This window comes from Crotalus tigris, unplaced genomic scaffold (genome assembly GCF_016545835.1).
Source record: "Crotalus tigris isolate CLP2741 ecotype Arizona unplaced genomic scaffold, ASM1654583v1 scf7180000019553.37968852642:3898890, whole genome shotgun sequence".
In the NCBI taxonomy this organism is placed as follows: domain Eukaryota; kingdom Metazoa; phylum Chordata; class Lepidosauria; order Squamata; family Viperidae; genus Crotalus; species Crotalus tigris.
Genome location: NW_024097591.1, coordinates 3458037 through 3482817, shown reverse-complemented (window position 1 = coordinate 3482817; position 24781 = coordinate 3458037). Strand labels below are relative to the sequence as shown.

The following is a 24781-nucleotide window of genomic DNA, read 5'->3' as shown; positions in this document are numbered from 1 at the left end:
GAGGATTTGAGAATCCTGATAGCTATTGAGGATCAAGGAGTCTTGTTCCACTTGGACTTTCTCTTGTTCCCTGGGCATGTGCAGAGTTGCTTGGGGATGGGGCTGTGTCCCCCCAAAACACCCCAGTTGTGGTACAGACCAAAAGGAAATGAGCTTCCACCCACCACCTCAATCAAGAAAATTCAGTTTTGCTGAGAATCTGCTCTTTGGAAATCCTACTTCTCCCCCCTGCCTCAGTTGCGTCAAAACACAACAGGATCACGTTTTTCTTTTGTCACTTCCTCCCGTTTTTGTCCCGTGGCTCAGTCCAAATTAGGAATGGCTGGACAGAGGGATCTGCTGGTCACCAGATCTGCTGGTCAGCACCACCACCACCATCATCCAAAGCAAAGGCTCAGAGCTCACCTGCTGGTGTCACAGCGACCCCTAGTGGTCAAAAAGGCAGCGCCTTTGCGACCAACGCAACAACACACCTAAAGTCTCTGAGCCGTCTTAACCTTGTGGACTAGTAGTCTATGTGGCTTTCTTGGCAAGGGCCCAGAAAGGTCTTTCTTTTCGACTCCCTGGCTTTCCCTGTGGTCTCCCATCCTTGTACTAACCAGATCTCGCAAGTTCAAAGTCACCCCCCTCAACTGGGCTATTAAAGAATAAAAGTGTATGTCCATAGCCTGGGCTCCCAATGCTTTCACAGGTGAAAAAAATTCCCAAAAGTCACGTTTGTCTCTGGCTGAGGAGGATGGCAGGTGTAGTCCAAGACTGAAACTGAGGGAAGCTGTTCCTCGATTTAAGTTCGCTGTTTGGCCCTGATCAGAGACGAGAGGGAGGAGGATCCTGGCCCTGTCTAAAACTTCCTAGGGGGCTGAGCGAGAGCAGGGTTCTGGTGTTCTTTGGGTTTTGTCCTAACTTGACAAAAGAAATAGAGTCCTTTTTTTAAGAAAAGAAAAACTCTGCATAACTTTATTCAGGATTGACAAACAAAGCAATAAATGGAAAAGGGAGGGTGAGGAAGAGAGAAAGAGCAAAAAAAGCCTAGACTTCCAACAGAATCAGGCGTGAAGTGAAACTGTCCCCGGTTTTTAAACTTCAGCTTGGAAGCACCACAAAGCAGAACGGGAGAGCAAAATCTTTGGGAAGCTGGCTGTGAAATGATTGTCTCTATAAACACAAAAGGCTGCTGGTGTCCACAGGATTTCCGCATGAAATGCCACAACACCCCCCCCCTCCAGCTCCCTCCCAGGTGAAATATAAGCCCCCCCCAAATGTCAAACTCTGGGAATGAAGCTTCTCCTCCTCCTCCTCCTCGTTCTGCCTCTAGCAAAGAAGGGGATTTCTAGGAGCGCTGCCCACGGTTTTCCTGAAGACCGCTTTGCTCTTCCCCGTGCCTTGACTTGGCGGCTGCTGAAGCCCCCCCCCCTTTGCCTTTCCCACCTGGAGCCTTTGGAGAAGAGAAGCATCGGTGATCAAATGAGGTGGAGGGAAGCGTCTTGCAGGCTCATGCTCTTCCGCATTCCCTTTCTACACACGTGCGCTGGGGTTTGTCTTTGGGAGAAACGTGGACGGACGCAGGCCGGGAACGGGGAGAGGTATCAGCTGGGGCCTTGCCTTGTCGCCCCTGAGCTGCCAGCCGCCTCTGCCGACTTTTTGCGGTCTGAGCCAATCCACTGCAAACGTCCTGTGGCCGCCCAGGAGCCTGAGCCTGTCGGATAGTCCTTGGATAGTGGCGGACGAGACTTAAGGGAAAGATCCGTGGGCTGCAGATCGTCTTCGGAGGAGTCGTGCCTGTCTGCCTGGTCCAGTGGCGGGGACTCTGGTAAAGCCCGTCCGAAGGGCGGCGGCGGTGGCAGGATTAGGGGACTCGACATCCTGGTTCGGATGACGCTGAGGTGGTAGGGCGAAATCTTCCTGGGGGCAGCCACAATGAGGTTCCTGGTCCCGACCGGGGCTTCCTCCCTCAGTTGCTCGGGGGCTGGTTTCTTGGGCTCCAATCCCAGGGGGCCCTCTGCCTGGGAACTCTCTTTTCTCAAGGTCTGGGGGGGAGAGTTCGAAGCCACGGGGGGCTCTTTCCCGCCTGCAGACACCACGACGGGCTCTGACTCCGCCTTGCCTTTGGAGAGCTCTTTCTGGAGGATGCTGTTCTCCGGAGGATGCTGAGGCTCGTCCGGCTTTTTCCGCGGGCGGCCACGCTTCCTCTTCACGGTCACCTCCCCGGGTCGGTCTGCTGGCCGCTTGGTCGGGCTCCTGATTTTCTGCGGTTCACAAGGGCTCCGCCCGGCTTCAGTGCTGGACACTGCACTGGCTCCTCCAGAGGTGTTTTTGGGCTTTGGCCGGTTGTCGGCTACGGGTGGGACCGCCACATTGATGACCGGCACCATGTTGATGACCGGCACAGCGGCCGGCTGGCTGACCAGGCTGGTGGGTCCATTCACGGCCGAGGCTAGCAGAGTGGAAGGGGGTGTCCCCACAGACAGCGCCATTTTAACCGTCCCCCCCACCGGGGTGGGGGTAAGCTTAGGAGCCAGGACGGGGTGGGGAGAGTGGACAGCCGCCGTCCCAGGAGACACCACCAAGCGGTCCCCGGGCTGGACTTGCACACGGGGAAGCAACAAAGGGAGACGGGCCACCAAGGCGTTGACCTGCGGGCTGCTGGCCTTCTTGGGGGGCACGTCCGCCGGCTTCTTGGCTTCGCTCCGTGGGGAGGGGGCCGAGGGCTTGGGCGCGTTGTCTGGTTTAGCCTGAAATGCAAAGATCAGAGAGGAAGGATGAGAGAAGCCGCCAGCTCCTTCAGTTCCTTTGTGTGGCTACTTGGACCCCACATTGAGAAGTAACATAGCTGGGAAATGGCGGTCTTTGTTTGCCTGTCGTTTCCTTCCTTCCAGATGTGTGGGTTTTCTTGAGGTTCCTGGTTTGGTCCTTTAATCGTGAGCTGGGTCTGGGGTCTACATCGCCCACCGTTTGTCAGATCTGATTTATACAAAGCACATTTTGGGATTCCTCTGCCTGGTCCACTTGGCCTGTCTCCCAGCCTCCTGTTTCTCCTGGGGTGGCTAATTCCCCCCCCCCCAACACACAGAGATACACGCCACACTCTCATACCTGAGGTTGTGTTTTGGCTGCATTTTCCACGGCTTCAGGCTCGCTTTTCTTTGGGGGAGGACGCTTGCCCCACGAGCTCTCGGGATGCTCTGCAAGCGGGGCACATTGAACCAAAGGAATATCAGCCAATTGGGGATTTTAGGGGAGGGGTTGCAGGCAGAGAGGTGGGGAAGGGGACAGCCTCAGCCCCAAAGAGGATCCCAGTGTGAAGCCGTGGGGGTCTCAAGTTCTTCCACCCTGCCCTGGCACTAAGTCAGGACCAAAGGCAGGCCAGCCCATCCCGCCGTGCCCCAGCCCAATCTCCAGGTCCCACCTGTGACTACGGTGGCCATGATTAGGTCGGCCTGGGCCGAGCGGGAGCTGATCAGGTGCTGCTGGAGGAGGAACTGGGCCACCTCCACGATGCTGTCGAAGGAGCGCTTGAGGATCTTCTCGGCCCAGTTGCAGGTCAGGGTGCAGGCTGCTTCCATCACCTTGTCGTTGTAGGAGGGGGCGGCCTCCGTTCGCTCCAGCTGCAGGGACACGGAATTGGCCTCAGCCGTGGATCGGCTGCTGCCACCTCTTCCCGGGTCTTCTCGAGCTGCCTTCCCCAACCCCTGGAGCCCCCCCCCAAACACAGCTGGAAGGGAAGGTCACACACAGAATAACAGAGCTGGAAGGGAGCCTGGAGATCCTCCAGTCCAACCCCCTGCTCAAGCAGGAGACCCTATACATTCTGGACAAACGGCTCTCCACTCTCTTCTTGAAAAGCCCCAATGATGGGGCCCTTCTGGGCGCAACTTCCATTCCCCTGATTAATGGTTCATTGAACTAAAAATGCAAGCGTGTCATTCTTGATCAGGAGACGGGTGCCACAAAGGAGACCCCAGCCCGTGGCTGAAAACCACTCCACCCGAGCTGCATTACAGCAGGAAAGCTTTAAAAAGGTTATGGAAAAAGCCAGCTGGAAAGGCCTCCTGGGGGCTACATGGAACCTCCAGCTGCAGGGACAGTCTGCCTCTTCAGGGAGAAAGCTACGAGCTCCAGCTGCCTTGTCTGTCTCAGTTCGATCTCAGTTCCCAAGAAGGCAGCAGGCGCTTCACGAGCGAGTCCACACAGCTTACGGTCTCTGTTTCTTTAAGGTCCAGGCTGGGCAGCGGAGACATGTTGACCACTGTTTTGCGACGGATCCCACTATAGCAATATGTTGGAAGAGAATTAAGGAGCAACGAAGGGGGACGTTGGAGTCCAAAGGGCCAGGTGAAAACAAGGCAGGCCGAAAATTCTTGGGGACCCCCTCCAAGGTGGAGAGAAGGGCCCCCACCCACCCTCCAGTCCCTCCATCGTAGGAAAAAAGGATATTTGGATTGCCCACGTCCCCCCAATCTTCTCGCCTTGATGTTCGGGAAGATCTCTCTGATGATCTTGCCAAAGTTGGCTGCGCTCAGCGAGCGGCTGCAGAGGTTGTCGCAGTAGCGCCTGCGGAGAGAGATGAAGGGCGGCCATGTTTTCTTCCGGGGCACCCACCCCGCCGTGGCCTGCCAGCCCAGGACTGCTACAGTTGGGACACCCAAGGGAGCCAGCCCCCTGGGAGAAAGGCCGTAGCTCTCCCCAGATTACTCACTTGTAAGCATCGTATACGTCTTGCTTCGGCAAGCAGGTGTCGAGATACTCCTCCAGGTGGTTCCGTATCCAGGTACAGGCGTGCATCTGTTCTGCTGAATTGAGAGAAATGAGGTCCAAGCTGGGGAAATAAAATGAATTGGATCAGAAAGAGAATCACTCTCTCTATCTACGTGTCTATCATCTCTTTCTTTCCCTCCCTCCCTTTAGAGCAGGGGTCCTCCAACTTGGCCCTTTGCGGACTTGTGGACTTCACCTCCTGTCCCAAGTCCTCAAAGGGCCAAGTTGGAAGACCCCTGCTTTAGAGGCTGCCCGGTTCCCCCACAGAATGGCTCTGATGTCTTCCAAATGGTTCTTCTCTTGTACACACACACACGTTCAGGGACCACAAAGCCTACAGAAGCTGATGCTTATTTACCTTTTTTCTCCTGAACTTGGCCCAGAAGGCAGCTGAAGATACAGATAAAGTTTGGCGTAGTCTGAAAACTTCTGGACATCTTGCTGTTACGGCAAACGCCGGGAGAAAGAGAGAGGGAGAAAACTGAGGATCGGTAGGAAGCGAAACCCCAAGACAGGAGCTGCGCTCAGTGAGCAGACCCTTATGGCACCCCAAAATGTTTTACTTGCTGTTTATCTCTATCATTGCAAGGAGCCTCACGCATGGAGTCCAGTGGAGGGATCAGGAACTTACCAAGATGGAGTCCACTTTGCTCTGGATAGACTTTCTGTTGGAAAAACGGGAAAAATGCATTGCGTTAGGGCAAAAATTCTGCTTTGAAGGGAGCTCAGCGCCTGGAGGATGAGCTTTGCTTCCTGGCCAGCAGTAGGGAAGGGGTTGGGATGGAATGGGGGTCCCCGTCTATTCCTGGTGGCCTCCCATCCTATAACTGACCAGGCCTGACTGTCCTTAGCTAAGAACATACTTGGACGGGCAATTTATCTACTTTTCTTTTTCCAACAGCAATCAGAATGACTGCCCTAAACTTAATTCTAGAAAAATTGCCCCTGGTCTTTCAAAATACCTCTTGCAATCATGTCTTTCAGATTCAAACACTTGTGGCAGGGAGTTCCACAGATTAAGCAGAACATTTTGTGGAGAAGCGCCGACTACGGCAGCCTTGGAGTTTTAAAATATTAACTGTACGAGGCTAGGAATTTAGTTTCCGTCTGCGCTCTCCTCATCTTCCTTAACTGGACCCAGGACTCTTGAGTTTCCGAGACCCAAGAGAAAAATCAGAAAATCACGTCTCCCTTACGAGATGGCGCTCTTCAGCTTCTGCAGCAAGGTGTTCGGCTCTGTGCTGCAGTCTCCCTGCGCCTCGGCCTCCAAAATTTCACTCCCGTTTTCCACAATCTTTGCCAACAGGCCGCTGTCATCCGCCATGGCATCGGTGCCCTTGAACGAGATGGAGAGAAGGAGCCCGACCTCCTTAGTCTTTTATTTTTATTTAATTTCATATGAAACCTCCAGTTTCAAGCACTGCAGGTTTTTTTTTTTTACTTTGTTCTTAGTTGAGTAAATCTCGTGGCACCGAATAATAGCTTTTAATCAATGGAAAACTTGGGGGAGGGGGGAGCAGAGATCTTGAATCTGCACCCGGGACTGATAAAAAAAAAAAAAACGTGGCAGAAATAGCTCAGAACTTGAGAAAAGGGATCTATTTTAAACTTTCCTTTCTCCTTAATCCTTCCCACCCGTTTTTTCTTTCCAAGGTGGCTTCCCACATGTGCCACCAAGCCGGGCACAAGAGGGCATCTCTGCATCATCGCGTTTAGCCCTCCTGCCCTGGAGAAGCTCTCCCTGTGCCACCAGGTTTGCATCACCTTTGCAACTTCCTTTGCCCAGGGAAGCCTTTTCTGGGTGCAAAGCCCCCACCTGCCCCCCTCCCGGCACTTTTTCTCCCCCGATGGGGAAGGGAAAAAAAAAAAACCTTAAAACTTCTGGGCTGCTGCAGCTTGGCTGGCAATTAGCTTCCAGGGAGAGGGAAATTCAAATGGATGTTTGATTCTCCCAGAGAGAGGAAAGCTGCGCGTTGTATCTTTCGAAGCTGAAAAATTGCTGCTTCTCTTTCCGCAAAGGAGTTTCGCAATCCTCTTGTTTTTTTAGAAAAGGCTTCCCTTCTCTGGGGGGGCTGCTTTAAACCCCCTCCCCGCCCCCCGGGACTCCCCAGTATGGTTATTTCGATGCATTTTATTGCTTTTAGCTTCCGTTTCCTCCTCCTTTGTCTCTGTTTTTTGCAACTGTAGCCCTTGCAAAGCTTTGCAAATAACAACAATAACAATAATAATAATTGAAAAATCAGCCATTTAGGGTGGCTTTCTGGATGGGACTGACTTACCTATTTCCTCCCCGGGCTGCAAATCCTTCGGCCTGCAACGCTCCGCTCTCCTTAGACGGCTCGATCCAATTGCAAACAGAAAAGGAGCATTTTGCACGCCGGAAAAGAAGCACCAAAACAGAAGGGAAGCCCCCGGAAGTGCCTGGCTCCCTGCAAAGGGTTAAGGGGTCCCCCTCTTTGCTCGGGCGGCTCCCGGAGAGCAAAATCCCGGCCGCGTCTCTGCCCCGCCGCGCATCTCGGCCACTTTCGGTCTCGAAAATAAAAGAGAAAAAGAAAGTGGGTCTCGGGCGAGAGGCAGACTCGGCTTTTCTTTTTCCCTGATTGGCCAGCCCGTGCCAGGTCTGCCCGGATACTGGCGGTTGCTGTAATGCAAATGGCTGCCTCTGGTTTTTTCCACCCGGATACAAGCCGGGCGCGGCCGCCGATTGGTTGAAGGGGCTGGGAAGTCTGCCTGGCAACATGTCGGCAATTGGTCGGGGCTCTGTCAGTTTAGAAGCGAACTAGGAAGAAGGAGGCGGGGGGGGGGAGAAAAAGGCTTCAGATAGACTGGGCTGATCCACGGAGAATTACAGCTGGTTGTGGCTCTTCCTCCGGGGTGGATCATCTCCTTTTGCAGAAGGGGTGTACGTGTGCAAGTGGCATCTCCACGGTTCGAAGCCAAGGAGCTGTTTTCTTCTCTGCCTGGGTTGGTACTCCACCTCCCATCATCCAGGGCTGTTGTGTATTGCGGCTAGTCACAATCAAAGAATGAGGATTCCATAGGCTTTTAATTGCTTCCCAGGGTGAGAAGATTTGCACTCCACCCAGAGAGGAGATTTGGCAGCCAAGGAACCAGAAGGAGCAAAATTTTCACTGCCCAAACTTAAATTTGGTGTGTTTCTCTCCTTTGCAGAATTTTCCGTGGATTCAGTTTTAGAATCACCCCCTTCCCTCCCATCTTTCAGTTGTTGTATATTTTTGGAGTTTTATTATTTTTTTTTATTCCTCTCCTCCTTTTGATAGGTTAGACTCTGCATTGGTCCCCAGGAAAGTAGGATTCGGTCTGGTGTTCAGGGTCAAACCCCCACCCACCCACCGAGCAAGTTTGGGCTCAGTTCAGAGGAAGTGTCAAGCATTTAACCCTATCAGGAAATTGGTTGCTCCCGAAATCTGTAGAATGAACAATCACTCATTTTGGGGGAAACAGGAAAAAAAGATTTTGGCTGCTCTTTGATTGATTTAATCAACTACTCTGCCTTAATCATGGTGATGGTGAATCTGAGACTAACATTAATTAGTGTGTGGCCTAACTTATGGATGGAGAGCCAGTTTGATGCTGGATTAGACCCTGGGAGACCCTGGATTTTAATCCCGTTTTAGGCATGAAAGCCAAGGTGAACAACGTTGAGTCAGCCCTTCCGTCAGCCCTGGGAAAAAGGAGTTGGTCAAAATAAATTGCCTGAGAGAGACAGAGACTTGGTCAACTGGTAATTTCATTTGAAATAAGATTGTCCTCAAGAATCTGCATTGCCAAGAAAATAATTTATTATAATATATTTAATTTCTTTGTTTGCATCGTCTTCAGATGTGGATATCTTGCTACTCTACAAGCCAATATTCTGGTTTTGACTTGCTCCACAGCCCACTTCCTGCCCCCTGAATGCTAGCTTAGCAAACTCGGAGGAGTGCCTCAGTTCCAGATGTCCGAGGTACAGTCTCCTCCCGGGTAACGCATTTCGTTTGCACGAGCAGGACCCCACGGATCCTTCCCGAAATCCACCAGGAAGTCTGGGTTCACACAAAGACCCCCTCTCTCGGTGTCCACATCAATCTGGAGCATGACTGACCCGTCCCTGCAAAGGAAGAAGAATCCAGGGGTAGAAAAGAAGGTCTCCATAAAGTTAGAACAGCTGATTAGGGAACTCTAGAAAGGAGAACAAATTATAAAATTCTGATACAAATGGAGAACTAATGACAAAGTAATAGAAAGTAGGGATAGGTTTGGCATGTAATACAAAGAGGAAGAGTAGGAGGAGGAGAGCAAAATTTGCAAATATGGTATGAGTATTAAGACCAAAGACTTCGTACCTGACCATTTGTGGGTAAAACTGCTTGTCCCACGGTGTGCAGAGACTGTTGGTGACATAAAGCCTCTTTCCATCCAAGCTGAGCTGCAGCATTTGGGGTCCCCCGTGGACTCTCCTCCCCTGAGGTGAAGAAAAGCGAGGAGTGGTCAAGAAATGTAGGCGGTCCATAAAGGGGTACCTATGGCTCCTTAGTTCTAGTCTAATTTAGTCTAATTTCAAGGTGTCCCGCTGAGAAGGAAGAATCCACACTGTCCATTTATGCCCAGCACATTTCCCGTGAGTGTCTCGAACCCGGAATCCCTCTGAGAAAAGAGAGGCTCACCTGGAGCATGAACGGATCTGGTTGGCATTCGAGCTCATCATCGTGAATCACGGTCACTGCTCCGCCTTTCTGGATGCTGCCTCCTACAAACACCTGCAGGACCCAAAGGGTGGGTCAGTTCAGGCCGAAGGGCAGTCTCCCCTTCCCCAAGCTGCAGTTTTTCTCTGCCCAAACAGAGGTATTTGAAGGTGGATCCCGTCTGAATATGGAGGTTCTCCCAGCACGTGCCAGTAAACGGGGCCTGGATTAACCCAACGTCTGCTTAACCCAACATCCTGGTTCTGATGGTGGAAGAAGGAACTTTTGGAAGGACCCCGAGCCTTCCTCACGGTTGCAGGGCATTCCAATGGGAGGAAGCTCACCTGGCCTGTCAACCGAGGGCAGTGGGGGTCGCTGATGTCGTACTGTCGAATGTCGCCGTGGAACCAGTTGCTCAGGTACAGGAAACGGTCATCCAGCGAAATGACAGTGGCTGTGAGGAACGCTGGAGAGCAGAAGGTGCCGAGAAATAAGGTCGGGAAGAAGGGAGGATTCTTTTAATTCCATGGCATGGAAAGTTTTGGACGTCTCCAAAATGTGCAGATCTCTCAGCCATGAGGCACTCAGCCCGTTCTCCAAAGATGCTAAAAATCCTTAACGGGGTGTGAACTCCAGCACAATACAAAGGTGGAGGATGGAGACCAAAGTACATAAAGCTCCCCTGAACTTTATTTACTCACATGTCATTTCAGGTTGGTACCAGCCAGTGACCACCTTCTTTGGAATCTGGATTACCTTCTCCGTGGCCCACGATCCATCCTGCAAGAGACACACAAGGCCGGTTGGGACGTGGAAAGCTCTCCCTCCCAAGCCTATTTGCACCAGCCCTTCCGCTTCCTGTTGTGTTTGCCTCCTAATTGGATGCCTTTCAATGAGATTTGAAACATCTCTGCAGTTTCTGAGTTCCACTCTCTGCCAGCCTCTGGCTCTTTCAGCTTCTGTGGGGTCCTTGGGCTCTCTAAATTCTCTTTTGGCCCCCTTTCTTCTCAGTAGGAATTGTTTCTCTGCCATAAAAAGAAAATGAACTAGTGGATCTCTGCAGGGGTAGGCAACCTTGGCTCTTTTATGACTCGTGGACCTCAACTCCCAGAATTCCTGAGCCAGCTATGAAGTCCACGAGTCATAAAAGAGCCAAGGTTGCCTACCCCTGCCTTAGGGGGATCCCCTTTGTCCCCAAATCTCCCAGGGTAGTCTTCTGACTTTGCGGTTCAACATTCAGGTTCCTGTTGCTAATGATTTCCATATTGTCATGATAATGGTAGACGAATTGCAGGTAGTCCTCAGCTTACAGCCATTCATTAAGTGAATTATGACCCCTGTCCCCATGGTCGTGTGGTCAAAATTCGGCACTTGGCAACAGGCCTGTATTTAGGACACTTGCAGTGTCACACGGTCCTCATTCACGACCTCCCCAGAGGTCTTTTGAGGAGCGAAGTCAACGAGGCTGGATTTCCTTAATGACCAGGTGATTCGCTTAACAACTGTGGCAAAAAGTGGGTAAAAATCAGATATGACTCACTTCCGCTTAGCAATGGAAGTTCCTGTCCCAATCCTGGTCATAAGTCGAGAACTACCTGTCGTATGTTGGGTTGTTTTAACGCTGCACTTTATCCATTAATTCTGTAATTTATTCTAAGCTGAAGCCTCGGGGGCCAGTTCTTTCTCACGGAAAGGCGGGGAAAGAAGTCCTACTTGTGTTCACCTGCTTTCTGAAAATGTGGTGCAAAGCGCCTTCAAGGGCGCAGCCCACAAAGCCATGTGGGGAATCTGGGTTGTGCAGGAAACGGACATGCAGGGGGCCAGAATCCTCCCCCAGGTCAAGAGACTGGACAAGGCAGTGGGTGGTCAGGTCCCACACATTCAGGCAGCGTCCATAGCGGCCTACAGAGGAAAAGAGAAGAATCAGCTTAATTTCTTCCGGCGAGTAGGAATGCTTCCTGCTAGAAAGTACCCCTGAACCCCCGGCCGGTGGACCGGCACCAGGCCGCGGCATGCCAGAAACTTGTCCGTGCAAACAAGCAAAGCCCCATCTGTGGGATGCAGACAGTACATGAAACCAGGCCCCCTCCGTTCCACGGAAAACCCTCTCCCCACAGAAACGGCCCATGGTGCCCAAAAGGTTGGGGGCCTCTGCCTTTGAGAAGATGGTGGCTCTCTTAGGTTGGGGGCCTCCAAGCAGAAGCTGAAGGGCCACCCCTTGGGGAAGGGGTGGACAAGGGGGTTGGGTAGGGGGCCACCAGCACCCCCTCAGCGTCCTATTTCCTCCCTCCTTACGGTGGAGCGCAGACCTGCAGGGTTTTGAATTTGCAACATGCCAGAAGTCGGCATAGTCCTGGCATCTCACCTTTATTCAGATCTTCAGGGTTGAACCCATTCAGAAAGAATTTGGGGTCTCCTGCTTCACTGCTGACCAGGACATTATGCCTGGGTTGGAACCAGAAGTCGTATCCTTTTGCAGCCGCATCCCCGGGGGCGTTCCAGGTGCCTTTCACGTCCCACGTTTCCGCATCCAGAACAACAAATGCTCCTGCGATTGGGGTGCGTGGGGGGGGAAGGGGGAGAATGCAAATGAATTCAAGCAGGTGTCGATGAGTCCCAGGAAGGGTTGGCTGAAAGGATAAGGACCCTGCCCGGTGATACCTTTCCCATTGCCATATAGGTCCGCGAGGGAGCCGATCAAGACATCTCCGGGGGGCATAAAGTGTACGGTGCGTAATGTAGCCACGTTGGCTTTACAGAAGACCTCTCTGGGCTCAATCACCTGTCGGGGTTGGGGAGGGGGAGAGAAAAAAAAATAAAAACCCTTGCATTGCAAGTCTGCTTTCCTCCTTTCCACCTCTGCAGAATGCTTTTGTCTGAAAACTCCAAAGCCCCTGTGAAAATGGACCACAGGATCAGTAGTGGTGGTGTACCCGCAGCTTTCAAGTCCCCCCACATCACAGGGGCCTTTGGGGAACCCTTTCCAGACCAATTCCCTGACTTGCACCCTCTGTCAATGGGGGGCCTACCTTAAACAGGCAGGGAGCTTTGGGGTCAGTCTCAGTGTCCACAATATAAATCCGCGAAGAGTTGAAACCCGGAAGGACCAGCCGATTACGTTTCTTGGTGGGGTCTCCGAAGCAGCTGCTTCCAGTGTCCCAGCCCATGCCGTGAAGCTCGTCATTAATGCAAGGCATTTGCAGCCGGTGAATAACCTGGTGGGGGAAGATTGGGGTGGCAGAGATTAAACAAGCATGATTCATCTCGTCGCCTGGAGTTGGGTTTCTCCCTGTGATTCCCAAGAGTTTGTGATCTGCATATATCTTTGGATGCAAAGGTGGAATGGAACTTTGTTAGTGAGTCTACTTCTGCTTGGAGGAAGGTCGTGTTCGTTGTGGATTGTTGCTGGCAGAGTGCACGGTTTCTCCCACTTACCGGCAAGCAGAACCTCACCAACACACCACATGTTCCTCTCTTTCCCACAACATTGCTACACCATTGGCATTGAAAGCTGCCGACAGGTTGAGACGAGGAGTTGAAGTCCTCGCGTGTGTGAATGCAAGGGCCGGCGTCTGAGCATCGCCCGCTTATTCCGTGGATTCTGAGCAAGCCCAGGGCATTATAGCCCAGGAGTCTGTGGTACCAGCTAATGATTCTTTAGGCTTCCTGCAGCTCTCCCAGGATGGTTCCGGCCTCAGCTGCACCTGGTTAAGGTGTCTGTGGTAGGCGTAACTGACCACGACTCTGCCGACACAAAAATGTGAACATGGCAGATCCACCTGAAGATACTCATTAGACCCCGAGGAACAGAACGGCTGGAAACAGTCCAGAAGCTTTGTTGGGCTTAGAACAAAGGGATCCCTTAATTTGATTAAAGTAAATTGTTCCCAGCTTGATTTCGTTATTCTAGTCATTAGTAAAAAGTGTCTTAGAAATTGAAAATATCTCTGGACATGTTGTAAATAGCACAGATTGCCCTTCACCTAGGGCAACAATTGCAACCGGAAACCTGATCAGTGAGTGAAGCAGTCATTAAGTGAACTGACTATTTCCCTAAATTACTTCAATTCCAACATCTCTGGTTTCAGTCTGCAAGCGATCTTCTGGTTTGCTAAGATGCAGTGAAAGCTGCCTCTGAGTTCAGCTTCTGAAACATCTCTCAGCCTTTAGGTCTATCTGGAGCATTACAAAGCAGCGTTTTATCTTCCACCCCACCCACAGACCCTGAATTGGACATGCAAGGTATTAAACAGAGACCCAAGGAAAAGGAAACCGAACAAGCGTTCACACGTTCCCAAAGAAGTAAGTGCTGTCATACTTGGCAAAAATAGGGAGATCGAGGATTAACATCCAACGTGGCGAGATAATCTGGCATCTGGGTCCCTGTGTCAGTTAAGATGCAAGTCACGTACATCAGCGTCTCTCGCGGTCCTGGAGAAAAAAATATATCCACGTTTTAGGATCTTGGACCTTGAACCTTAACATGGTTTCGTTTGAGCTACATCTTGCTAGACTTACATTTGCCCGTCCTGTTAAGGTTGGTTACTGGATTAACTTGTGCTATGGATTTAATCATTGTTCAAGGATCTTGATACCAGACTGGAAGTCTTATGCCCGACTACTTTGTTAAGCTTGTTCCACACTTCACACTTCAATCGAGGTGGCTTAATACTAAGGGTGAGCCCACAACTCATCTCTGCAGCTCTGCCTGGACTCAACAACCATTACCCTGCTCTGCTCTTGAGGAGAGGACCACCCCTTCTTACCTTTCATGGCATCCAAGGGCGTTGGGTATCCAGGGCCTGGATAGCAACATACTTCTCCCTCTTGAAAAAGGAAAGAGAGAGAGAGAGAGATTTAGCCTCTTGGCAGCATGAGGGAGAAAGAAGGCGTAGGTGTTTTAAGGAAGCTTGTAGACAGGTGCCGTTGGAGGAAAAGATCAACTTCCGACCTTTGCTTGGCGTCTTTTCAGGTGCCTTCTCCTCATCTCTTGCTCGTTGCTTGTGCACGTCTTTCTCTTTCTTTAGCATTGCCTCGGCTTGCATACTTGAGATTCTCCAGCTTGCTGGCACCCGGTTTATATAACCCATGAGACCTGACCAAATCTGTTGCATCCCCGGAGGGCGCACGCCAAGGAAGTCATTAAGAAAAGAGCTGATCCCTGAAAACCCAGAGGCTCTCTCCCTTCATCCCATATCGGAGCAGCCCAGCAAGCTGATTCCACACCCTTTGGGATTGCTCAGAAAGAAATACGTCTGTTTCATCTCTTTCTCCTCACACGCTTTTGATTGTATCCTCAGAACAATTTATCTCAACCCACATTGCATCTTCTGATTTTGTCGTTTTGCTGACTCAAATCCGAATAACCAGATTCACAGGGCAAAAGCAGTTCAGCGCACACAGATTGAGAATAGCCAACTAGAGAGGGAACACTGTAAGGAACAGAAGCCAGAAAATTTGGAGATGGTTTCGTGTTTTGAGGGCTTTGCAAATGGAACGGAGGCCTGTCTGCATATCTGCGGCTCTGCGGAGTAAAGCAAAGAGTTTTGAGTTGGTTTGCAATCTCAAGAAGTTAGAATTCCAAGAAAATATCTCTTCTCCAAACTCCAAGAAAACTCTATGGCTCAGAAAGTGGGTCCAGCAAGCATTGCAGGATGTGCCCTAGTCCAGACAGTTTTTATTTTCATGTGGTAACATTAATCTTACCGCTGCGTTATGAATTTGTCTGAATTATGCCTGCTAAGCTCTTCCCGATGCTGCCAGCCACTTAATGCCCTTTGATGACTCTAGGGCTGGAATTGCTGGTCTTGCCTCTCCCCCCTCACCAAGTCCTCTTCAAGTCTCCTTTCTTAGCTAGAGTTTTACAACTTTTTCAACTTTCTTGCTTCCTCCTGATCTTCATAGAGGTTTTACCCTTCTGCCCTCCCGTCGATTGTTGGGCTTTTAGAAAATGGAGCTCTACCCACCAACATTCCTGGGACCTCGAGATAGCATCTTCCTGAATGAGGGACCAAGAACTCCCAGTCAGATCCATCTGCATTCCCACACCAGACAAGGGAGTTAGTCTAGGTCAGGGGTAGGGAATCTTGGCTCTTTTATGACTTGTGGACTTCAACTCCCAGAATTCCTGAACCAGCCATGCTGACTCAGGAATTCTGGGAGTTGAAGTCCACAAGTCATAAAAGAGCCAAGGTTGCCTACCCCTGCTCTTAGGTGATCTACCAAGGCCCTTTTTCCAACCCTCACATTCTATGGACTTGGACTGTTCAAAGTTTGATCCAGGTTCTGTGGAGGAAGCCGAACGGGGCAATGGTTGTTGGATGCGATAATGCAAAAGGCAGTCTCACGCATTCCAAAGTTCCATCACTTTACCAAATGAAGGCTTGTTAAATTCCTGAAGGTAAAGACAAATGAGCTTCATATTAAGGGCTCAGAGGGAAATTAAGGCTTATTTTGTTTCCTTTGTAGATTAAAGTGCCAGACTGGATTTCAGAGTTTAAAATGAAAGTGTGAACACTGCTAAAAAGCCTAAAAACATTCAGGTTTCAGACCTGGCAGACTCACACATTGTATGAGAGACAATCCTTTCTCTCCTTTTCCCACCTTCCCTTAGTGTTGTGACTAAAGGTGCGATCACTGACGGCTTTGCTGCTGCTGGATATTTGTTTTGGATGCAGGGATCCTTCAAATCCTGGGTTAGGGCTACCCTACAGAAAGATGATGACTCTGCTTAGGTGCAGTCTTAGGTGTCCCTTTGTGGCCAAACAGGGCATGCCACACACACACCAGGCAAGAAACAAGTAGCATCTCAAGGAAAAAGCAATTCTAAACTTTTTGTTGTTTGCATGATACACTATCTGCAGACAGCGATTTTTAAAAACACACTATGACTCTAACTTTTTGTTAATTTGTAAGCTTTGAGTAGGAGTGTAAGACCAGGTGCGAAGATGTAGAAGGAATCAAAAGTTCAGTATGGTTCAGGGCTTCTCTTGCGTCAAGTTAAAGTTGCATTTGTGATGCCCTGATGCAGTCAAAGCTAGGGAGTTTGTTAGATCCCGATATCAAATGTAGTGTTGCTGCTGAGAGAAGGGTCTTCAAATTTTCTTTGTTTTAAGCTGCCTTTCTCGGTGTCAACGTTTGATTCATAACATTACAGAGCCTTTACTGAGAAGAGAGGGTGAACCAGAGTTGTTTTCACCACGTTTTTTTTCTGTGATAATTAGTGTTATGAAACTTGAAGATCAATGGATTCCAAGAACTCACTGCCAAGGGTTCATTCCTTGGCAGTGTGTTTGGAATTGTTTTAATTGCCATCATTTTTCTCGTGGCAGTGCTTTTCACAGGTGTTATCCTATTTCATAAAGGCAGGAAAGGCCCCACCACATCAAGGATTGCTGAATCCCTCAGCCAAATAATATCACGGAAGACGGACAAAATGCAGTTCGTAGAACCATAAGTTTAATACAATGAGATGCCTTCACATCTTTTGTCACAACATTAAGACAAGTTGGGCAGCTTCTGGCCTGCATTGGCCAGGTTTGCCTTCATGGACTTTGTAACTCTCCATGATTCTTGGTGTCCACCTGGGGGAGAGTCAAATTTCGTGTTCAGAATTTCCCCCCCTGTGGAAGGCAGAGAAAACACGAGCAAGAAATGATGACAGATTCAGAAGACTTTCCAAAGGGAAATTTGGTGACGTGGTGGTTGTTTTGGCCCCTCATGGTGATGGGAGTGATCCACCTTCCATCTTCTTGTCTTCTGCTGAGGGGAATTTACCTCAGCAGGAAACCCCTGGAGGAGGGGGAGGAGGAGAAGAGGGGAGATTATGGAGGAAGAGTAGCAGCAAGAGGAGGAAAAAAAGAGAAGATGGAGGAGGAGGAGGAGGAGGAGGAGGAGGAGGAGGAGGAGGAGGAGGAGGAGGAGGAGGAGAAGAAAAAGCAAAGTAGAAGATCGTGGAGGAAGAGGAGAAGGCAACACTTTCCCTCCAAATTTAGTCTGGGATTGGGCTGGGCTGTTGAGGGTAATCTCTCTCTCGCTAGTGTATAGTAGGTAGACAACCATACCTCACAATGTGGTGGTGTGTTATTTTCTTCCACAGCACGGTCTCTTTATCAGTCTCTAGTTGGTGTGTCTAAGTGTGTGAGACAGTTTCTTCCACAGCCATTTCACAACTCTTCTGACAGGTATGTGGTGAGACCTCACCACTTACTCCAGCTAAGGAACTTCAGCTTTTCAGTTGGAAACTCATGGATGGATTATAACTGGACTTAGAGGAAGCTCCTTGCTTGGGACTACGCTGTGAGAAACTGGTTCCTCCACGGATTAAAACAAAAATGTGGAGACTCTGGAAAGAGTGCAGAGAAGAGCAACAAAGATGATTAGGGGCCTGGAGGCTAAAACACACAAATTGGAAGAATTGGGCATGTCTAGTCTAATGAAGAGAAGGACTAGGGGTGACATGATAGCAGTCTTCCAATATCTGAGGGGCTGCCACAGAGAAAAGCGCCAGTTGTCCAAAGCCCCTGAAGACAGGACAAGAAGCAATGGATGGAAACAAAGCAAGGAGAGAAGCAACCTTGAACAAAGGAAATATTTCCTGATAGTTAGAAGAATTAATCAGTGGAAGGGCTTGCCTTCAAAAGCTGTGGGTGCTCCAACACTGAAATGGTCTAGAGTCTCCTGCTTGAGTAGGGGGTTGGACTAGAAGACCTCCAACTCTGTTATTCTGTTCAGTTCAGATTTGCTAGCTGACCTTTTGTTGGAGCAAAGACCTTCCATGTTTGGCCTGAATTACTATGGTTGAGATGTGTATCCTTACCAACCTCGCCTGACTGCTGGGAAACCTACATCCAGTGGAGTTAAACGTACTTTTTTGAGAGCTGACATCATTGAACTGTCCGTGCCTAGCGTGTGTTTCAAAGGAAGCCCCCTGCCAAAGTTGTGCCCCTCCCAATTTAAATGGTTTTCTCCCTCCCTCTGCTGAACTCTCATCTTCAAACAAAAGTTAGCCCCAACGAGTCTGTAGTAATAAGAAAATCTTTTATTACAATGGCAATTTTAATTTCTCTGCATCCTCTTCGAACACGGAAATCTGTGCAGTGGGATCAAACTGCAAGCCAACATTCTGGTTTTGAGTTCCAAACCCACTTCCTACCCCCCCCCCAATGCTAGCTTAGCAAGAGGGTGGGCTGGGAGGAGTGCCTCAGGTCCAGATGTCTGAGGTACAGTCTCCTCCTGGGTAACGCATTTGGCATGCACGAGCGGGACCCCACGGATCCTTCCCGAAATCCACCAGGAAGTCTGGATTCACACGGAGACCCCCATCCTCAGTGTCCACGTCAATCTGGAGCATGACTGACCCTTCCCTGCAAAGGAAGAAGAATCCAGGGGTAGAAAGGAGGGTCTTTTGCTTGCTCATTTGGGCCTCCATAATGCTGGAAAAACTGATTAGGGAACTCTAGAAATGGGAATTTGCCTGCAATTCCAGTATAAATGGAGAGGCAATGACAAAGTAAGTATATGATTGATACGGTATGTAATACAAGAAGGAAGAGAACATGGAGAAGCCCACCCACCCCACAAATTTGGTCTGAAGGTTCTTCGTCTGTTGAGAGACTTTCTACCTGAACAGTTTGGGATAAAATTGCTCGTCCCACTGTGTGTAGAGACTATTGGTAACATAAAGTCTTTTTCCATCCAAGCTGAGCTGGAGTATGTATGGTCCCCCGTAGACTCTCCTTCCCTAAGGTGAAAAAAAAGCAAGGCCTCAGGAGAGTCATTTGTGGCACTTCAAGAGGTCCTACAGAGAAGAATCCAGGCTGTCTGTGGAGAATGATTCCTCGAAAGGTTTCCTACAAGTGTCTCCAACCTGGCATCTTTTCTCGGTGTAATGAAAAGTGTGGATGACCTTAGGGAAAGGAGGGGAGAAGCTGCCTAGGAAATAACCAGACGAGAAGAAGGCATCTCCAAGGAGAGAAATCTGGAAAGCACCCTACAGTAATGGGCCAATCAATTAAAAGTGGCCTTGGGAAGTTTGCATTCTCAGACTTGCAAGATTCTCTTAAGGTAGCCTTACAATAAAGTAGAATAAGTTGTGCGGCCTGCCTAGTTTTCCTGGGAGGACTGACGCTTGGAAAAGAGAGGCTCACCTGGATCACGAGGGGATCTGGCTGGCAGTCGAGCTCTTCGTCCTTAATCACAGTCACCACCCCGCCTTTGCAGATGCTGCCTCCTACAAACACCTGCAGGAACCAAAGGGGTTAGGGTCAGTTCAGGCCGAAGGACAGTCTCCCACAAGCTGCAATCTTCCTCTGTCCAGACTGTGGTATTTGGAATGTGGGAGTTCTTTACCAGTAAATGAGGCCTGGATTGGCTTTGTGCTTAACCCAACATCCTGGTTCCAGTGGTGGCAAGAATGAGCTTTTGAAGACCACCCAGCTTTTCCCACAGTTGCAGGGCCTTTGAGTGGGGGGGGGGAGCCTACCTGGCCCATCAGCCGAGGGCAGTGGGGGTCAGTGATGTCATACTGTCGGATATCGCCGTGAAACCAGTTGCTCATGTACAGGAAACGGTCATCCAGCGAAATAACTGAGTAAACGTTGTACGCTGGAGGATAAAGGGCTCACAAATGACTGGCTGAAGGAGGAAAGGTTGCTTACTCCCCTGGCATGCAACCTTTTTCAAGAATTGGCGTCTCCCCCAAAGCTGCAGATCTCTCTTTCAGCCATGAAAAGACTCAGCTTGTTCTCCAAAGATGCTAAAAGACCCTTACTGTTAATATGGAGAAGGCGAACTCCTTTTTTATGTCCCCCTCCAACATTGCTAATTCTCTGTTAATTTTAATGTTATATTTAATGTTTTACACCATTTGTTCTGTCACGTTGTAAGCTGTCCAGGGTTACATGACAGCACATTAATTGAATAAATAAATAAATATCAAATGAGGGCTCCTGGCTGAGCAGACTGAGAGGCTGAGACATATGCATGGGAAAAAAAGCCCCCCCCTCTTTTATTTGCTCACCTGGCATTCCAGGGAAGTACCACCCGCTGACCACCTTCTCTGGAATCTGGATCACCTTCTCCGTCGTCCACGTCCCGTCCTGCAAAAAACACAAGGTTGGTTGGGACATACCACACTTTTGACAACAAAGTCAGTGGGCAAAGCTGGATTTGCTTAATGACCATGTAGCTCATTTAATGATCGTGACAAAGAGATCACGAATCAGGCAGGACTCGTTTAACAAGGGCATTGCTTAGTGGCAGAAGGTTTCGATCCCAGTTTTGGCTATGAGTCGAGGGCTGTCTACGTTACGTTGTCCTTTTAACAGCGCATTTTACCCGTTTCTTTGGTTCTCAGCTGAAGCCTAAAATTGCCAGTTCTTTCTGATGGAAAGATAGGGGAAAGGAGAAAGAAATTCAACATGTTTTCACCTCCTTCTTGAAAATATGATACACGGAGCTTTCGAAGGGACAATTCACGAAGCCGTGTGGGGCATCTGGGTTGTGCAGTAAGCAGACCATCACGGGGAGTGAATCTTCCCCCAGGTCAATGGATTGGACGAGGCAGCGGGTGGTCCAGTCCCACACGTTCAGGCAGCGGCCAAAGTATCCTACGGAGGAAAGGAGAAGAATCATCTTAGCTTGCTCGGGTGAGCAGAGGCTACTCAGGAACTTGTGGAGAGTTTCCTTAGAAAGGTGATGGACTTGCTCATGTTGGAGACCTCCAAGTAGAAGCCGAGGTGCCACCAGCCCCTGGGGAAGGGCTAGCTCTGAATGGACAAGAGGGTTGGGCTGGATGGCCACCAACAGCCCCTCAGCGCCATCCTTCTTCAAAGAATCTTGCATCCATCCCTAGGTTGGAGTGCAACCCCACGGATTTTGAATTCCAATGGGTCGCTAGCTCACGTAGTGCTCTAGCATCTCACCTTTCCCCAGATGTTTTGGGATGAATGCATCCACAATGAATTTAGGAACTGCCAGTTCAGTGCTGAATAAGACGTTGTGCCTTGGTTTGTACCAGAAGTCAAATCCTAGTGGAGCTGCGTCTCCAGGACGATTCCAGGTGCCCTTCACTTCCCATGTTTCCGTATCCACGAGAATGAATTCGCCTGCGGTGTGGGGTGTGCGGGGAGAAGGCAAATTAATTCAAACAGCAGGTGTGGGTGACTCTTAGGAAGGGTTGGCCGAAAGGAGTTTGCCCCACTTGGAGATGTCTAAGAAGTGGCAACCACCTGGAAGAGAGCCCAGGGCTCAAATTTCAGCTTTTGGGAGTTCGTGTGACAGGTTTCCCTCCCAACATCTTCCGAGTCACCCCTGCTCTTACAGCACCTCAATCTGCACCCCCTCTTTGGAAAACCAATCTGCCCGGCGGTACCTTTTCCATTGCCAAATAGGTCCCCTAGGGAGCTGATCATGACCTCTCCGCTGCCCAGACAGCGTGGGGTGAGTATTGAAGCCACGTTGGTTTTACAGAAGACCTCTCTGGGCTCAATCACCTGTCAAGGATGGGGAGAGGGAGAGAAAATAAAAACTCTAGCACTGCAGTTCTGTTTTCCTTCTCTGCAAATTGCTTTGCTCTAAAAACTCCAGAGCCCATCTGTGGTCAATGCAACCTGGAGGTTGTTGATAGGAATGTGACAGGCGAAGTAAAACATTTTGAAAATTAGTGCGACATCTCTTGCGTAATTGGCTTGTTTGTCAGGATTTCTTTTTATATTGCCACAAATTGCAGATGTGGGTATGGCAAGCTAATTTCCACCTTGTGTTGTAGATATTCATCTTGCAAGAGTGAGATCTTTTTTTTTTGGTTTGCTTTTTTCCCCCTTTTCTGTTTAAAATCAGCATGAGCTCCTCCTCCCTTTGATTTTGTTCCCTTCCTTCTACCCATAATTCTGCTCAGCGATTTTGCAGGGAGACATGAGAATCACAGAAATTGGGTGTATGTATTTTTTCGTTAAAAGACCAGGGGCAAAACTAAGGCAAGGTCAAGGGATCCACAGTGGTTATAGTTTTAAAGTCCCTTGGACCTCCTCACAGAGTCCTTTACGATCCATTTCCCTGGCTTGCACCTTCCGAAGGTGGGCGAGCCTACCTTAAACAGGCAGGGAGCCTGGGGGTCAGTCCCAGTGTCCACAACATAAATCCGAGAAGAGTTGAAACCCGGAAGGACCAGCCGGTTGCGTTTCTTGGTGGTGTCTCCGAAGCAGCTGCTTCCAGTATTCCAGCCCATGAAGTGAAGCTCATCATTAAGGTACGGCATTTGCAGCCGGTGAATAACCTGGTGGGGGAAGATTGGGGTGGCAGAGATTAAACAAGCATGATTCATCTCGTCACCTGGAGTTGGGTTTCTCCCTGTGATTCCCAAGAGCTGATGATCTGCATATCTTTAGATGCGGAACACTGCTTGAGGAGTGGAATTTTGTTAGCAGAAAGGTCTACTTCTGCTTGGTGGAAGATCGTGTTGGTTGTGGATAGTTGCTGGCACAATGCAGGGTTTCTCCCACTTCCAACTGGCAAGCAGAACCTCACCGACAGAACGGGCCTCCCTACAACAAGTCTTTTTCTTCCCTTCCCAGAGTTTCGTGCACCCTCTGCGCAACATTGCTACACCATTCCATCCCTTGGCATCGGAAGCTGCAGACAGGTTGAGATGAGGAGTTGAAGTCCTCGCGTGTGTGAATGCAAGAGCCAGCATCTGAGCATCGCCCGCTTATTCCGTGGATTCTGAGCAAGCCCAGGGCATTATAGCCCAGGAGTCTGTGGTACCAGCTAATGATTTTTTAGGTTTCCTGCAGCTCTCCCAGGATGGTTCCGGCCTCAGCTGCACCTGGTTAAGGTGTCTGTGCTAGGCGTAACTGACCACGACTCTGCCGACACAAAAATGTGAACATGGCAGATCCACCTGAAGATACTCATTAGACCCCGAGGAACAGAACGGCTAGAAACAGTCCAGAAGCTTTGTTGGGCTTAGAACAAAGGGATCCCTTAATTTGATTAAAGTAAATTGTTCCCAGGTTTCCAAGTATTTTGGAAACTGAGAATGTATCTTAACAGGTTAGTATAAATGTTCCTCGCCCTGCAATCGCAATGCAAGGTGTTAAAGAGAGGCCCAATGAAAAGGAAGCTGAACAAGCATTCACAACATCACCCCAAAGAACTAAGTATCCTCATACTTGGCAGTAAGTGGGAGATTTGGGATCCACATCCACCGTGGCAAGATAATCAGGCTTCTGGGTTCCTGTCCTGGTTAAGACGCAAAGCACGTACATCAGCTTCTCCTGAGGTCCTAGGAAAGAGATCAAAACTTTTAGGCTTCTGGGCCTGAATCTTAAAACAGTTCCGTCCCAGCTACATCTGGTGTTCACCCAGGCTCTTAGGGTATTGGGGCTGTGGACTAAACCATTGGTCAAGGGATTCCCATACCAGATCAGTCGTCCCACGCCCAATGGCTCAACTTATTTGCTGAGCTTCTTCCACACACAACAACAAGGTGGCTTAAAACGAAGTATGAACCCATCCTTCATCTCTGTGGCTGGACTCAACATCCCCTTCTCTGCCCTGGTCTCCAGAATGGGAGGACATCACCCCCTTCTTACCTTTCATGGCATCCAAGGGTGTTGGGTAGCAACATTCTTCTGTGTCTTCAAAAAGAGAGAAGAGAGAGGTTTAGCTTCTGTGCAGCGGGGGAAAAGAAAGGGGGATGGGGGTATTTTTAAAAAAGGTTGTGGACTGGCGGCCTTGGGGAAAAGTCGGTGCCTCCAATGCACGAGACGGATTGACTTCCTACCTTTGCTCGGGTTCTTTGGAAGCTTCTTCTCGGCGTCTTTTCCTCGTTGTTTGATCATTTCTGTCTCTCTGTCTTGCTCTGCCTCCGCTTGCATACCTGAGGGTTTCCAGCTTCCTTGCAGCCAGTTTATATATCCCACAGGAGCAGACCGAGTCTTGCTCCGCGTCCTTTGAGGCCCTAATGTCTTTGTTTCATCACATTTTCCTCATACTTTTGATTGCATGCTCAGCACAAATTATCTGAACCCCCACCACCTCTTCCGTTTTTAGAGGCTTTCTGACGCAGATCTGAATAACCAGATTCACAGGGCAAATGCAGTTCGGCACACATTGAGAATAGCCCATTAGAGAGGGAATGCTGTTGAGAAACGGAAGCTACAAAATTTGGGGATGGTTTCGTGTTTTGAGGGCTTTGCAAAAGGAATGGAGGCCTGCCTGCATGTCACCTGCCCCTCGGGGTAAATGAGAGGGTTTTGAGTTGGTTTGTACCAAAGGTGCTTTTGCCAAAGACAACCTTACTTCCCTTTTTTTAAAAAAAGACATTTCGCTTCTCATCC

At 49.7% G+C, this 24781-nt stretch overlaps 3 protein-coding genes across 4 annotated transcripts; all 3 read right to left on the bottom strand.

The window, feature by feature from the left end:
• Positions 1-925: 925 nt before the first annotated feature.
• On the bottom strand, positions 926-7401 carry RFX5 (regulatory factor X5). Its single transcript, XM_039363391.1, has 10 exons — positions 7035-7401; positions 5952-6091; positions 5387-5420; positions 5114-5196; positions 4697-4816; positions 4435-4551; positions 4197-4278; positions 3407-3605; positions 3094-3182; positions 926-2732 (listed from the first exon to the last, which is right to left on the bottom strand). Exons 2-10 carry the CDS (start codon positions 6077-6079, stop codon positions 1587-1589), a joined length of 1998 nt encoding a protein of 665 aa, XP_039219325.1. The 5' UTR covers positions 6080-6091; positions 7035-7401; the 3' UTR covers positions 926-1586.
• Positions 7402-7618: 217 nt separating this feature from the next.
• Positions 7619-15483, bottom strand: LOC120317183 (methanethiol oxidase-like). 2 transcript variants are annotated; one of them, XM_039363542.1, is made up of 12 exons: positions 14392-15483; positions 14207-14266; positions 13759-13871; positions 12470-12655; positions 12102-12222; positions 11806-11988; positions 11164-11342; positions 10142-10220; positions 9785-9906; positions 9423-9515; positions 9102-9220; positions 7619-8866 (listed from the first exon to the last, which is right to left on the bottom strand). In XM_039363542.1, the coding sequence occupies exons 1-12, from the start codon at positions 14552-14554 to the stop codon at positions 8704-8706; spliced, it is 1581 nt and encodes a 526-aa protein (XP_039219476.1). In that variant the 5' UTR covers positions 14555-15483; the 3' UTR covers positions 7619-8703. The 2 variants fall into 2 exon arrangements, with proteins under 2 accessions (XP_039219476.1, XP_039219475.1); XM_039363541.1 differs by having other exon boundaries at positions 8727-9220.
• Positions 15484-18140: 2657 nt separating this feature from the next.
• Positions 18141-24319, bottom strand: LOC120317137 (methanethiol oxidase-like). Its single transcript, XM_039363475.1, has 12 exons — positions 24226-24319; positions 24035-24079; positions 23612-23724; positions 22531-22716; positions 21814-21934; positions 21365-21547; positions 20871-21049; positions 20461-20539; positions 19924-20045; positions 19589-19681; positions 19064-19182; positions 18141-18805 (listed from the first exon to the last, which is right to left on the bottom strand). The coding sequence occupies exons 1-12, from the start codon at positions 24317-24319 to the stop codon at positions 18643-18645; spliced, it is 1497 nt and encodes a 498-aa protein (XP_039219409.1). The 3' UTR covers positions 18141-18642.
• Positions 24320-24781: the final 462 nt, after the last annotated feature.